At 37.4% G+C, this 14912-nt stretch overlaps 1 protein-coding gene across 3 annotated transcripts in view; it reads left to right on the forward strand.

Moving 5' to 3' along the window:
* Positions 1–10600, forward strand: part of THSD4 (thrombospondin type 1 domain containing 4) — a 300054-nt gene extending 289454 nt beyond the window's left edge. For all 3 annotated transcript variants that reach the window (XM_086757274.1, XM_086757275.1, XM_086757276.1), the window contains 4 exons: positions 1332–1505; positions 3877–4056; positions 6921–7065; positions 8469–10600. In XM_086757274.1, the coding sequence (XP_086613400.1) occupies positions 1332–1505; positions 3877–4056; positions 6921–7065; positions 8469–8611 (642 nt within the window). In that variant the 3' untranslated portion in view covers positions 8612–10600. The remainder of the gene's footprint in view (positions 1–1331; positions 1506–3876; positions 4057–6920; positions 7066–8468) is intronic.
* The last annotated feature ends 4312 nt before the right edge of the window (positions 10601–14912 follow it).

The following is a 14912-nucleotide window of genomic DNA, read 5'->3' on the forward strand; positions in this document are numbered from 1 at the left end:
CTTGTGGAAGTAATACACAGTTTCTCCTAACTAATTACATTGTATGTTAAAAATAAAATCTGACATGTCAATCAAATGCATCTTTTGCTCCCATATACTACATTCTTACTTGTGGTTTTCTTTGTGTAATATAATTGTTTGTAATTGTTTAAATTCAATTATATACATATCTTTCAGCAAGCTGCATATGGGTTTTTCATTATTGTAATGGTCTAAATATTAAATGCCAGCCACATTTTAAAAGAAAAAGAAGGGGAAGATTAAGAAGGACTTAAGTAACAAAAAAAAAAAAACAGTCTAACACAAGAATTGATGATTTCCCTGGCATGTTTTCTGGTTTTTAAATTTCAGTAGTTTGAGGCTGCTCAGAACAGTGGAATATCAGAGACTTCCCCACTGAAGTAGATGAATGACCAAACTGTAAGGGCCTAAATGGAATTTATCCTGCGTGATTTACAGATGACACGCATACTATCTCTGAATATGTGACATAAGAATCTGCATATCGCTATTTATTAAGAGTTTTTGGAATTTAGCAGTGAAAAGTTGAGAATGGTGAACACTAGTTACTGGGAAGTCATAGAATCATAGTCATATCATTAGAAAGCAACATTGAATTTACATAAACTTCTACAGCCACCTCTTCTGCTGAAGTTAATTAACAACTTACAGTGGAAAGAAGTTGGGCAATAACTAGTGGTAGTTACAGTTATTTGCTGAGGATTTACCAGAATCCTTTGAAACCACCTGTTAAAAATATTTATATTTTTCTGCTTCATTGTGCTCTCATACTCTGTCACCTCGTTACGTGGATGAGTTCCAGGATGTGCTATACAGTCATTTTACTACCAATTCCACAGCCCTCAGAGTTTTCCTAGCCTCATCCTTTGAACCAGCATAGGAGTTCACCTGGCTGACAGCTTGAGTGGTCGGAGGAGAAACTCAGAGAACAATTCAAAGGCAGAAATATGACTGCTCTCTGAAAAGCTGCGTATTGACATGATCCCGTCTCAGATCCGTTAACTGGTATGCAAAAAGAGGAATAAAGTGAAAACTGAAAGAATTTGTAGACAAAAAGGAGGGAGATGTAAGAAAGCTAATAAAAATAATTTCTTTCCTTCCTAATCCTTCAATTTCTTTCATTTGTTGACTGTAAGGGACAGGTGCTACTGGTGCTGTATTCAAAAGTACGATTTGCTACACCTGAATGACAAGTAAAAATAATCGACTTTGCATAAATTAATTTACTTTTTGTGACTGTTGTTTCTCCTCATTTCATTGTGCAGTCTGGAGGACAGACTAGTGAACATGTTCTACCTTTTGCTCCCCAGTGTTCTGCAGAATGTGGTGACGGAGTCCGGACGCGTTCAGTGGTTTGCATGACGAACCACGTCAGCAGTTTGCCTCTGGAAGGCTGTGGCAATAACAGACCCTCTGAAACAACTCCCTGTAACAATGGACCCTGTGCTGGTAAAGTGGAGTGGTTTGCTGGGGGCTGGACACAGGTAAGCTCTCTGTCTAACATATGTATTTGTTTTCTGCTGGCATTTTAATTTTAAAAATGTATTCTTGTGCAATGGAGATGTGTGCTGTAAGGTATTTCTACATCTCTGTGGAATATTTGGATTTTTTTTTCCTGTATTTTGCTGAGTTGATGTTCAATACTTCTCATCACCTGCTGGTTTTTTTATGTTGATGAAAATAAGATTTTGTTCTTCTCTTCCTCTGTACCTTCATTTTTATTTCTCATCTACTGACCCAGTGTATTTATAAAATGAAAGATAACAGAAAGCTGCTTAGCATATTCAGGGTAACACTGCAGCAACAGGTTTGCACCTTTTAAAGTAGAGCCTTTGTGACCGTGCATACCTGCGGGGATATGCGTTTAGGGAATATCCAAAAGATAAATAAGACACAAAACAATAGCTAGACCCAAAAGTTAGCTTCAGTATTGTTCTGCTGAAATTTGTGATAACAGGTTAAAAGAACAAAATTTGGTTAGTGGCCTGTATCCTGATGCTTCTTCCCTTGATCCACATCTCAATAGTCCTTCTTGTTCTAAATAAACATATTTGCATTTGGGAATGAAGGCATTTCAGAAGCTGTCAGGTGGTGCCCAGACATTTATGTCCTTTTGTGCTGGCTCTTGTATGGCCTACGGAGCCTTTTGGACTGCTGGTACCAGCACTTCATTGGCGTGTTTGGGAAAAGCCTCTTGGCTGTGTGCTGTTCTGTTCCGAGTAAGAAAGTTTCCGTCCTTTCAATTTCCTGTTCTTTTAAGCGAATTCACCTTCTTTCTTTGCATGAGATAGAATTGTTTGGTGCATACCAAGGGTACAAAGTCTTTGCTGTATGGTAGCTGAAGGAAGTGTCTGACAGCATCTATTCTACTCAACAAATCCTGACTTCTAAATACCAAAACGAAAGCAGGCACTCAGTAGACCAGAGCAGGAGGGAGCACTGGTGGTGACCTTCCATGTGATGCTCCGCTAGAGCTAAGGCTGAATGTTGAGATATTGTCTTTCAGAGGAACCATTAAAAGTAAGCGGTGACAGACATGTTCAGTGTTTAAGAAAGCAGGGTTAAGTTATTTCCTGTAGAATGTATTTGAGTGCGTTCATCTCAAGGTTGTTCATTCAGCTTAAGGTTTTTGTGGGTATCTGGTAAAGGGATCATAAAAGTCCACTCAAAATGTAAACAAAACTCCCACTTTTAATAACATTTGAATTATTTTGCCTAGAAAAAGCCTTTGAAAATCATAGTCTTTTATGCAACGTAGAAACCAATATGTTGCTGGAATCATCTTCTAAAAACCTTTTTACAAGTGCCAGGAACAGTGTTGTGTGTGTATTTAACCTTTAAATGGGCAGCAAGAGTCCATGTGAGTCAAATTTGCTTTTCAGAACTGGAACCAACGCTGCATCACATAGATATTTGCAAACATGAAAAGAACACCCTGGCAGATCAAGGCATTTTCTGAAAACCACGCAGAATGTGGGGATTTGTAAAGCTGAAAAACTGTGCTCTAACCTTATAACCCTGAAAGGTTCAGTGCAGTGCATATGATCCTGCTTCAGCAAGAAGCAGCAACACTGTTTATGGAGAAAGTACGTTATGCTTCTCTTTTTATTAGAAAAATAAATACCAGTTTCTTTTTGTAGCTACAGGTAAAGCTACACTTTTAGATTTCCACAAAAGCACACTTACAGTCATATGTCATCTTCATAAAAATAATTAGAAACATATTTTAAATCTGTGGTACTACATGGAATAAAAATTCACAGAAGTACAGTTTTAACCACTGTAACCATTTTTAAGATTAAAAATTAAATATGTAATACCTGACACTTATAGTCAGTAGTCCCTTGATGAATTAAGTCATGACTATATCCTTCAGCGTTTTCTTGTCCTGGTTCCTAACTGGTACTGCTGGCTGTTATGTTAGTACTACATACTAAAAATAGTAACAATAACCCAAGGTTTATCTAGGCTACCGTTTTGGTTCTGAGAGATAAAAATGCTACTGTGGGAACTTAAGAAATACTCTACCCTCTTCTGTCTCTTCAAGTCGTATATATGCCAGTGACGGAAGGAAAGACACAGTTATGCTCATTTTACTGAGGAAAGAACATACCAAAGTAAGGAAATAGATTTTGGATCTTAGTGTCTAAGTATATGTCCAAGCATAGGGAAAAAGCAAAACTTTATTAATTTTCCTATTTGAATATTAATTTTAAATGAAATTATATCTCTCTGTGTGTGTTGTTTTATTTCAGAAACGAATAACGTGGAGAAACATGTTACTTTGGAAACAAGTTGAAGGATATAAGTAGAATAACAAATTCCACCACTTTTTTTTTTTGTTTTCTGATACAGTGCTCTACTGAATGTGGCAGTGGAACTCAACAGAGAGAAGTAATTTGTGTTAGGAAAACTGAAGGTAATTTTGATGTTTTGAACCCCTATGAATGTTCATATTTGGAAAAACCTCCAAGCCAGCAATCCTGCTACCTCAAACCCTGTGGATCTAAGTGGTTTCATACAGAATGGAGCACAGTAAGTCTGTCATGGTTTTCTGTATCTGGTTTTGTTTGATACACCTTTTTCTGTGTATTTGAAAGGCAACACCATTTGGATAAAAGCGTTGGTCATGAAATTGACTTAATCTTGCACAGGAATGATACTACAAAGCAAGCATGCTCTTCAGTTCCTAGTGGAGCTTAGGAAAGTTAGGAAGTGTCTTGACCACTGCATAGTTGTCTTTTCATAATTGATCTTTTCTTCCAAGAATCTTCCTTATAAAGTTGGTTTGCCTCTTAACGAGACTATGTAGTGCACTAAGAAGTTCTTCTCAGACCTCTAGTTTCATTAAAATTAAGGAGCATTTAATAAAGAATGAGGGATGTATTCAGTTTTTCAAGTCAGTTTTACCATATTTTACTGTAAACTCTTCACTGTAATACATAAACTTTACTGAGAGAAAACTTACTGTAGAACTTCATGTATCTTCTGTTTCCCCTGGAAGTGGACCAGCTACATTCACCAGTGCCACAAAATGCTTTGGTTTCATCTATCTTTCCATCATTTCCTATACCAGACAAAGCTTACTGGATTTTTAAAAAAAAAAAAAAATTAACATTTTTCTCCTAAGTGGAAGCCAGAAAGTCCATTGTCATTCTAGAAGGAAAAATTATGTGAAAACTACTTAGATTACGTCATATCTAGTGCAGTAACTTACACCCTTCCTTGAGCCTTAAATCAGATTCAGAATGACAGTTCTGAAATGTGGAAGCACCTCAGATGCCTTCAGTTTGAGTTCCCTTAGTCAGGAACTTCTGGAAATACTTAATCTACACAACATGAGAGAGAGAAATTATTTTGGTTTTCCCTTTTACTAAATGCTCAATTATTTGACTGGCACTAGAAAGTAGAAGATAGAACGGTTTTAACAAAATAAATCAGCTGAAGGGAATCCTGATTTTTCTTCCTTAATTGCAGGGATAGATGTTTATTAGAAAACAACATCCAAGTTAGGCTCATAATAAAGTCATGTAGACCAAAGTATGTTCTTTGATATTCCTGGAGATTCTCTGAGATTCTTACTGAGCTGTTAGTTTAGATTAAGTAAACTCCCCTTAGAAGACCCATTAGCAGACCCATTTCAAATGTGTAGCCATACATCTGTCTGCATCTATAGAACGCAGCAGATAGATTCCTTCTGAAAGTGAAAATACGTGCTGTCTTTGACAGGCATAGAAGAAACAAGGTGCTAAGACTCAGAATCTGATAGGCATTTTCAGATCCCTGGTTACTGTTTAAGTGCCTACTTCCTAAAGAAGTGGTGTCTAAAAATCCTTAGAATTCTAGGCCTTTGTGACCATCTTCACTGCAGGAACAAATACGTATGCTAGCTGAGGTTCTACAAGGTCATATTCCAAGTGTTCTTCAATTCTTCTGATACTCTTACTGTTACACACAGAGTATGTGGTACTTGTTACTGTTAGACCTGAATGAGGTCTAACATGGACGAGGGTCTGAGGAACCTGATCTGGTTGGAGATGTCCCTGCTCCTTGCAGGGGGTTGGACTGGATGGCCTTTGAAGGTCCCTTCCAACCCAAACCATTCAATGATTCTATGAAGAGAAAGGACTATGGGGTTAGCTGTGAGCAGAATAACTGGTTCAAAGCCATTCTACTAGGTTTTGAAACTGTCCAGTTCATATGTTCAACAGACTTTTTATATGACCTAGGAAAATGGCATGGCCTCTCAGTCATGGAGATTCTATCTTGGTTCCATTTAAAGTGCTTAAGATCTCTACAAACTTGAACTGAAGTTCGTATTGTTGGATGTGGGATAATAACAAGATTCTATACGAGCATGTAACAAGAGTAATTATATAAAAAGCCGCAAGTGTTCTATCACTGTTGCCACAGGGCTATGTCTTTTCTAAAGCGGGGAAATGTTGTACTTAAAGATGAAAGAGCAATTTGAGAATACATTATTGAGAATGTCTTAGTTTGCTACAATATCTGATTTTATGATCATGGTAAGTTGGTTTTGCAATGTTAGGAAAAGAAAAAATTAGGCCAAAAAAGTCAGAAAGAAAACATTCTTACTAGTTTTGGCTATTAACGTTTTAATCATTATAATTGACCCAGGTTTAATTAAGTTTGTGAGCATTTAGGTCAAACTGGACAGTAAGCCAAATCTCAAAGATCTCGCTCAGGCAAAATTCTTGAAGTCAACAGGGGATTTGCTTCAGTATGGGCAGAAATGTGTAATAATTGGCTTTAAAAATACCTTGACAAGCAAGTACAAAAGTATCTGGTAACACACTTTGAAGGAGCCCAGAAATATTTTCTTTGGAAGCTTAAAGAAACCTGTAATGCTTAGTAAAACTGTTGTGCTGCAAGAAATGAAAAATAATTGAGCACTAGAAAAAAAGCAATTAAAATTATTCCTGGTTGTTTATAAATGGAGGCAAAGGGGCAGTGGAGGACAGTGCAGTCAAGTAGTAAAGCTCAGCAGAGGAAGTTCTTAAAGTAAGAAATGTGAACACTGTGGAAAGAGTAGATTTGGGAGATACATATAAATAAGCAAAGAAGACTAATTAGGGAAGCAAGACGCTGAATAATAAATTCAGAAAGGGAAGTATTCCAGCATGTTTTCAGTTGGGCAGTGTCTACCATGTTTACTTGTCCAGTTGTTGCCCCTGTGGTCAAACATGTTTTTGAACTTTTAACAAAATAGCACCTGTATGTTAAGGACTTCAGAGTTAGAAAGCAAAAACCAGCAGAAGTGGTGAAGCCGATAAAAAGGCTACAGCAATACCTGGGTCTGGCTTCAAGGTTCCCGTTTCTTTCTTTCTGTATTTGCACATCTCATATGGTCTTCATGAACTTCAGCTTTTGTGTTTCAGTGTTCCAAATCCTGTGAAGGAGGATTTCGGGTTCGAGAGGTACGATGTCTATCAGATGACATGACAGCCAGTACTCAGTGTGAGCCACAGCTTAAACCTGAAGAAAAAGAACCATGTAACACACAAGATTGTGTCCCTGAAATAGGTAAGGAAGAGGAAGCTTCTGTTTTAACTATGGAACTCCATCTAGTGGAGAAAATATTTAATAATCTTGCAGAGGTTTTAGAGAGTTGCTTTTATGCAAAATACAGCTATTTTCTATGATGTAAAAGTAGGTTTTCATTACTGATTTTAAAACGTCTTCCTTGTAACTTGTAAGAAAATGGCTTACTTTTAAAGTTGCCAAGAATGTGAGAAATCTGTTTCTGTGAAAATGGTACATATAGGGTGTTTTAATGCAGCCTCCTTGCATCCTCAAAGGTTTCTCTTGGCAGAGTCTTTAAAACAAAAAAAGGATCACGTATGATTTACTGTATTTGGTAACAGGTTCTGTAAGAACCAATAACATTAAATGAAGACATTAAGGGCAATTAAGCAATTTTCTTTAATATATAGTAAATATACACATACACATAATTTGGCATTGTAATTAGTCATTCATCTCATACAGATTTCATTTTAATAGTAATGAGAATGACTAGGGAAAGGAAGATGCAAGTATTTAGAAACAGTTTTAACTCTTGTCCTACAACAATTCTCAGGTGATAATTATTCTTCAACATAATTTAAGATAACTATATAAAAAACTTGGTATACCAATATTATTTTTAAAATGTTGTTGTATTTGTGTTGTTTTTTCTTTATCTAAAACAGCTTTGTACAGAATTGTCCATTTTTACATCTGCTATTAGTGTTTTGTCATTCAGTCTTAATACCTCAGTTTCTGTGATCACATACATGATCCTATGAAAATCTCAGTTGTCACTTAAAAAGTATTTCTAACCCTGTTGGTGGTAAAGGAGAACTTCAAAATGTAAACAGACCGCATCCTAACAGCTTAGAAAAATTGAGAATGTTAAGAATATCAAGTGTCTTTTTTAATGTAGTTTATTTCAAACCATCTGTAAGGTAGGAGATGGTTTACTATTTTCCAGTATTTAGATTCATCAGTACTTGAAAACAACATTTGCAGGTTCTGGTGCCATCTGTACACTGCCACAAGAGATGAGTGCCTGTGAATCTAAAAATGAAGTGGACAGGTACCTAAGTGAAGAACACTAGAGACTTTCCTGTCATCTTTATTCAAGGCAAATTTTGTGTTTAAAAAAAAAATAGCCACAAAACCCCAAAAACCTCCCACAACAGTATAAATGCAGATAGGTACATTGCTTTCATGGTCTATGTATCTTTATATTAAATGTAGAAAATCTTGAATAATCTAACTTACTTGCAGAGCTAGCCTATTTTAACCTGACGGTGAACATTTGTAATAATTGAATAAATGAATACAGGTCCAAGAGATTTTACATGGTAAAAAGAAAGGAGATTGGTTATTTTTGCTCTAATACTGTTTTCTTCAGTTTCTTCTCTCTTCCTTTTTCTCCACAGATGAGAACTGCAAAGATAAATACTACAATTGCAATGTGGTGGTTCAGGCCCGGCTCTGCGTCTACACCTATTACAAAACAGCCTGTTGTGCATCCTGTACGCGTGTGGCAAACAGACAATCAGGGTTTCTAGGGCGCAGATAACAAATCCTCCACTACTCAAAGCAGCAATATCAGTCTTCAGATAGAGCTTGAACAGTGTTACTGGTTTGACTACAGCAGGTTTTAGCTTCTAAGAGATGGGTTTTTATATTGCTGAGTACGTCAAGACTATGGTTAAATCTCACGCCCTTTCAGTTACAGTTATTGTGCAGTTATCTTTTTTGAAATGTTTGTTGTAAAACCATGATCTTTTTAAAGCATTAATTTTTAATGATACTATTCTTTGCACCTGCTCATCAGATAATTATTTAAAGAACATACCAGCCTTAGTATCGTGAAATTAATGAAAACTAAATCAATCACAGGCAATTACTGGAGATATTTGACCAGTATGGATGCAGCTGCTGCATTATTTTCTGAATGCTTACTCTTACTTGGTGTTTCGGACTGCCTTAAATTAAGATGAAACATGCACATGAGAAAAATTACTTCACAAAGAACCAGACCCCTGAAGACCCATTTATCATCAGTTTCTTAGCACTCTAACATATATTTTTAATTACTTCAGTCCACTCATAATAAACTAGAGTAACTGTTAAGCTCGCAGTTGTACTTTTAACTAACTTCCTGTCCTCAGGCAGCAAATATATATACACTTGACTACCAGAAAGTGCCTTTATATTTAATTCATAAACTCTTGAAATTACACTTTTCTAATTTTGTATGGATTTTAAAATGCATCTCCTACCAGAGTGCCACTAGTGTCTAGCCCTTTAAGTCTTTAACAACTGCAGCTGTCAGTGAGACAGATCAGAAAGGTGAAGAGCCTTTGCCGGTATAAAAAAAAGTGATTGTTTCTGTTGGCAGGGTCTCTTTCCTGTAGGGCAGTTATTTCAGTGAACTGGTATCTTGCCTCATGTCTTTTCTCTGCACTATTGCTTAACTACTACCGTACCAAAGTCCTTTGTCCAGGCCTAGTCTGGATATGCCACGAGTTTCTGAAACAACCACCAAAGGATGCAGGCCTCTGTGCTTTATCGTAGTCTGTTACTCTTGGTACCAGGCAGCAGCAGGAGTGCAGTAGCTGAGTATCTGTAAAAAGGAGATCTTAGCTATTGACGTTCTTCAGGTTTTGATCAGTTATTGCAACATACTTGTCTTTTTTGAGTCAATGTTTCATCCAGTAGGTCTATTAATATCACTGCTTTTCTACTATTCAAGAATGGCTCCAGACTTAGAGCTGAATTTGGGTTGTGATTTTTCATTTCTGCAATTACTGTACTCAGCCTTGGGACTTGCTAAAAGCAAACAGAATGTGCTGTGCAGTGCAGATGAAAGTTTTTGCATTACCTGCACATTCTCTAGCCTTTACCTGAGAGGTCTTTCAAATGTGTAAGTAAGGCTGAGGGAAAAAATAAACTTCTCCGCTTATTCAGCTGTTTATTACGGCATATTGCTTGTAAATTAGTGGTACTCAACTTTGCATCTATTTCTAAGGTGCTTGTTGTCTGAGGTGAAGAACATACATTTCTATAATGTATGTTAAGTCACTCCCAGTGATGTGATATAACGGTGATTAAGGTGTCCTGCTACTGATGAAAAGCCACGTTTAAGCCTCATTGTGCATTCTTTTCTTACTGCTTTGGTAGGGAGGATGTAGAAGAGAGAATGGGGCACTGGGAGGCAAAGGTTGCTGGCTAGGGTACTACTCACATCAGTTCATGTGCTGGAAGCCACAGGAAGGTGGAACTCCTGTAGTCTGAAAGCTACCTTGGATTGAGACAAACCTTAGACTTTTTGATCCTATCACCCATGAAAAATATATTTTGGCCATGATGAACTACTACTGTTTGGCTGAGTGAAATGAAGAAGTATTTGAAGAAATATTTCCCCTAAAATTTGAAGTTACTCTTTGTGACTATAAACCAATAATGTCCTTGGCTGTTTCTGTGCACCTTGATTTGGGCTTTTTCACTGTAACTAATTGAGATAAAGCTGTTAGAAATGCTAATTAGAAAACCTTTCATTTGAGTTCATGAATCTTTCACAGTCCTATTCCCTTGTATTATGAAGATTTATCCATGAAGATAACTTATAGATTTGTGATCATCATATTATATTGTTTAGATTCTTGACCAAAGAATGATACGGAGGAAGTTCAGCATAAACAACTCTGGAATCCAGAATTTGCAAATAGAGATTTTAATCTGGATATCTCACTGCCGCAAGTCTTGATACAGTATATAGTGTTTGCTGTTGTCTCAAGGAAGTGTATCCTGTCAGCTTGAGGGAAATAACCTGTTCCATAAAAAGGCTTTCTGAAAACTACAAGGCAAATGAAATACAGAGAGGTAATCAGATCTGCAATTAGTTCATAGAAAGTAATCTGCTTGCACATACTTTTGGCTGTGAGACAGTCAGGGAGTCAGCACACAGGCAATTCTGGTCTTTTATATAATATGTTATTTTGTGCTGGAACATAACGGCCGTTCGGTTATTTTACAAAGATGATCATCTTGTAGGCTCCATTAAGCTGCCACTAAAAGAAACAGAGTTTATGGGAGCTAAATATCAAAGCATATATACATACACATAGCAATATAACCCTGTATTATGCCTAAGTTATAGTTTTATGAATTGAATGCAGTAAGTTATGGTTATACAAATTGTACTTTTCTTTTTTAGTAAAGAGACCATTTTCAGATGTACCAGATAAAAAAGATTGTTTCACCTAATTAAACATCTAATGATAAGGAAACTGCCAGAATGTTGCTGAACTTAATCATTTATTATCTCTTCTCGTGTGTCAGCATAATCAAAATAGTTGTTCCTCCAAAGCGAACTAAGGAACCCTTCTTTTCAGTAGTTTGATGTACCAATGTTATCTACACAAAGTAAGCGCTGTGCTCAAGATTTCACCATCATACAAAGTGCGCTTTTGAAATTGTAACTATAGCAAGTGTTTGCTGTAATAGAGCAGTGCACCAGTTTAGGATGATGCCTGCAGAGGGCCTGATTTTATTTGCACTATAAATCAGAGGTGGCCTTAATGAGTGCAGTAGAGTTAGAGTAAGTGTAAAACCAATATAAGAAATTATGAAGACTTCTGAGTTTGACTGCTTTAATTTCTTTTTCCGATGTTGTAACATTGGTCAAAGCCCTGCAGAATGGTGGGAAAAAAAATGCTTCCTTTCCCTTAAAGTTTTTCACCTTACAAAATCCAGTAAGACCAGAGTAAGTGTAGGAAGACTGCTGCACATCATTGATGTAAAGGGTCTAAGCAATCTTAACTGCTTATAGGGGTAAAATCAGCGTACAGCTTTCATGTCTTGCAGACATGCAGCTGGCCAAAATTGGCTCCATGTAGAGCAAGCTCTGTGTCTCGAAGCACTTTCCTTCTGGATTGAGGACTGCTGGTGCAGTTGTTTATTAAGTTATAAAGAGTCCATCAGGGTTTGCTTGCTGCTGCGTAATGTCAGATCCAGGCATACATAGGTAAAATTGCCTGTGTATAGCAATTGCTTGCCAAGTTAGAGAGCACTTACTAGCAGTACTGAATTCATGGAGTTCTCTCTTTCTCTCGCTAGCTGAGAAACTGAAGAAGATGGTGTGGAAGCATGAGGGTTGCTCCTGTGGGAATGACTCTGTGTCCGACTTGGCCAGCAATGAGACAGAGTTGGTATTTGCTTTAGTGTCTCTGACCTTCAGTCCCCAGGACTCTGGATTAGAGAAGGGCTTGTTGGCAGGCAGCCGAGTGGTGGGGAGCGCAGCGCAGGAGACATGGGTGGTGGTGCAAGCCTTGAAGTCCAGCTGTAGCATATGCCCACTGAGTCGATGCAGGACTACCTCAGTATCCCTGCACAGGGAACTACTGTCTTCCTCATTAAGCATAACCTGTTTTCTTTTTTTCCCCAGTACTTCAACAAATGGAGAACTTTATGGCAATATGGTGCAGTTCAGAGTTTGGTCCCTTTATACAGAAAAAACCTAATGTGTTGCAGAGCATATTAAGTTAATGACATCTTAATGTAAAGATGTGTTTTAGGTTACTTTTTCATACGCTTGACAAAAGTGGTCAGTATAGCCCTGACTCGAGTGAGTACATGAAATTCATAGAGCAGAAGACCACATGGAACAGCAGGACCTTGCTATTTCCTTTGCTGATGTCCAAGTCCTAGAAGGCACTAGTGGTCACCACTGGGGGAGGAAGGAGTAGGTGCTGGAAGCAGCCTGTGGCTAGTAAAAGGGAGGTTATGCTTTTCTGAAGGAAATACTGAGCTTCCACTCTTTATAATCCTAACCACTGTAAGTAGTAAAGTGTGCTTTCCAGGGCTTTACTTTGCTTCATCCTCATCCTGACCTGTCTCCCTTTTACACCTACAAGTGTTCTCCTCTTCCTCTTACTTCACCTCCATCCCGTTGTTTTTTTGGGTGACAATATCCAGTTTTGCCAGAATTACTAAAAATCCTGAACTGGCCATATGGTTGATAAGAATCTGTGTAAGAAATAAGCCTATATATAACATCTATTGCATTAAAAAAAAAAAAGATAATTATCCTCTTCACACTCAAGAAGGAAAAACTGTGTGTCTACCTGGTTTTCTTGAGACTTATACTTAGTGTCTCTGACTTCTTCAAGAGCTGTTCCGTGTCCTGGGCAGATAATTTATGTGCATGTCTGTAATTGGAACCGAAACATGAAATTTTGAACACTGAAAGTAAACTTTCTTTATTCCTAAACTTACAGAATGTGCTTGTGGGAAATACATTAGGTGTTGTTTAGAAAATGGAGTAAAATAATTATTTCTATATAAGAAATGAAAAATCATCCACTAAGCATTTTCAATATATTTTGAAGCAAACTTATGAGCATTATAGTGTCTCAGTAGTGCGGGTGAATTCAGAGCTGGTGAAAAGGAGAAAATTCCATGTAAGAGAACTCACACCAGACCTAAACTCAGCTCTTTGCTTTTCAGCTTTTAGCAAACAGAAGTTCTTAAGAATGTGAGTTCCCAATCTTCCATATCTCCACTTACTATAATGGGTTATAGGTAACTAGCGGTGTATCTGGAGAGGAGGGGAGCTTCATGTTGAGAAATTCTTCACCTTCCAGCAACAGTCTGTCATTGCTGCTTCTTGCCCTGAACTGTTTTGTCTGTGCTGTGTTGGGGTCTCTCGAGACCAGTGGCCCTGGCAGGGGTTGGGTACACAAGAGCTCGTGAAGTCCCCTTGTAGTCACTCAGGATCTCCAGAGAGGATCAGGAAGGACTGGAGACAAAAGAAACCCTAACCTTTTAAATACTTGTAAAATTGTCTACCCTCATAACTGATTTTGGCAGAAGGATATACTTTATTATAACTTATTTTGTTGTTATTTGTAAATACAAGATGTCTATGGGAAATATGTAATTCTGAGCTGTGTCTATGGAACAAGCCACTGCACCAAAATATTTCAAATATTTAGAATAAGCAGATTTTTTATTAAAAGGGACCTAATATGTATTTATTTACATATATCATTCAATTTTTGTCCAGCTCTTTCATTATACTAACCCAGCTTTTTATGGAATTTTATAGCACAGGTATTGCATATATATTTTTGTATATATGTTATACTGTAAATCCATAATACAATTTTCTAAATTTTCTGATTAGCCAGTTCCTTGAGTGAATTAAAGGGGGAAGAGTATAGGCGAATTGCTTTCTGACTCGTTCAGGAATATGTATCCATGGCAATGCACCTGAACCAGAACTGTACAGCATCCTTTTCATATTGTATACATTTTCTCTTTGAGGAAAAAAATGTTAACTATTTTTGTTTGACTAATTTATTTTTTATTATTGTGAAAAATAAAGTAATTCACGATGAATGTATGTGCCATGATTTATTTGCTTCATTTGTTCTTGCAGAGCTTCTTGAGGATTAAGTACAAGTTATCAACGAGGGTATAATGCACTAAGGGAATCCTTACTTTAATTTAGGAGTTGGCAAAATGTGATCATGTTGCAAAAGGCAACAGAAATGAGAACAGCATCCTGACGGACTGCCCCGAAGGTAATAGTGCGTATTGCTCAGAGGAGAAGGCAGCCATGTCCTGGCCTGTTCGTTTCCTAAGCAGGTTTGCTCCCAGTGTGTTCTCAGCTTCACTGTCAATTTGCCAGACAGGGCTCTGTCACTTCCCCATGTAGACCCAGCACAGGAAGTGGTTTGGATTTCCAGGAAATGGGATATAACCCCCCGGGAGCAGTGGTGCCTGCTGTGCCTTGGTTGAGCTGGCATTCCGAGTTTGGAATCTTGCAATTCTTAGTTGGAATTGCATCTAGTTTTCAGTTAGTGCTTTAC

This window comes from Chlamydotis macqueenii, chromosome 12, assembly GCF_036417535.1.
Source record: "Chlamydotis macqueenii isolate bChlMac1 chromosome 12, bChlMac1.mat, whole genome shotgun sequence".
In the NCBI taxonomy this organism is placed as follows: Eukaryota; Metazoa; Chordata; class Aves; order Otidiformes; family Otididae; genus Chlamydotis; species Chlamydotis macqueenii.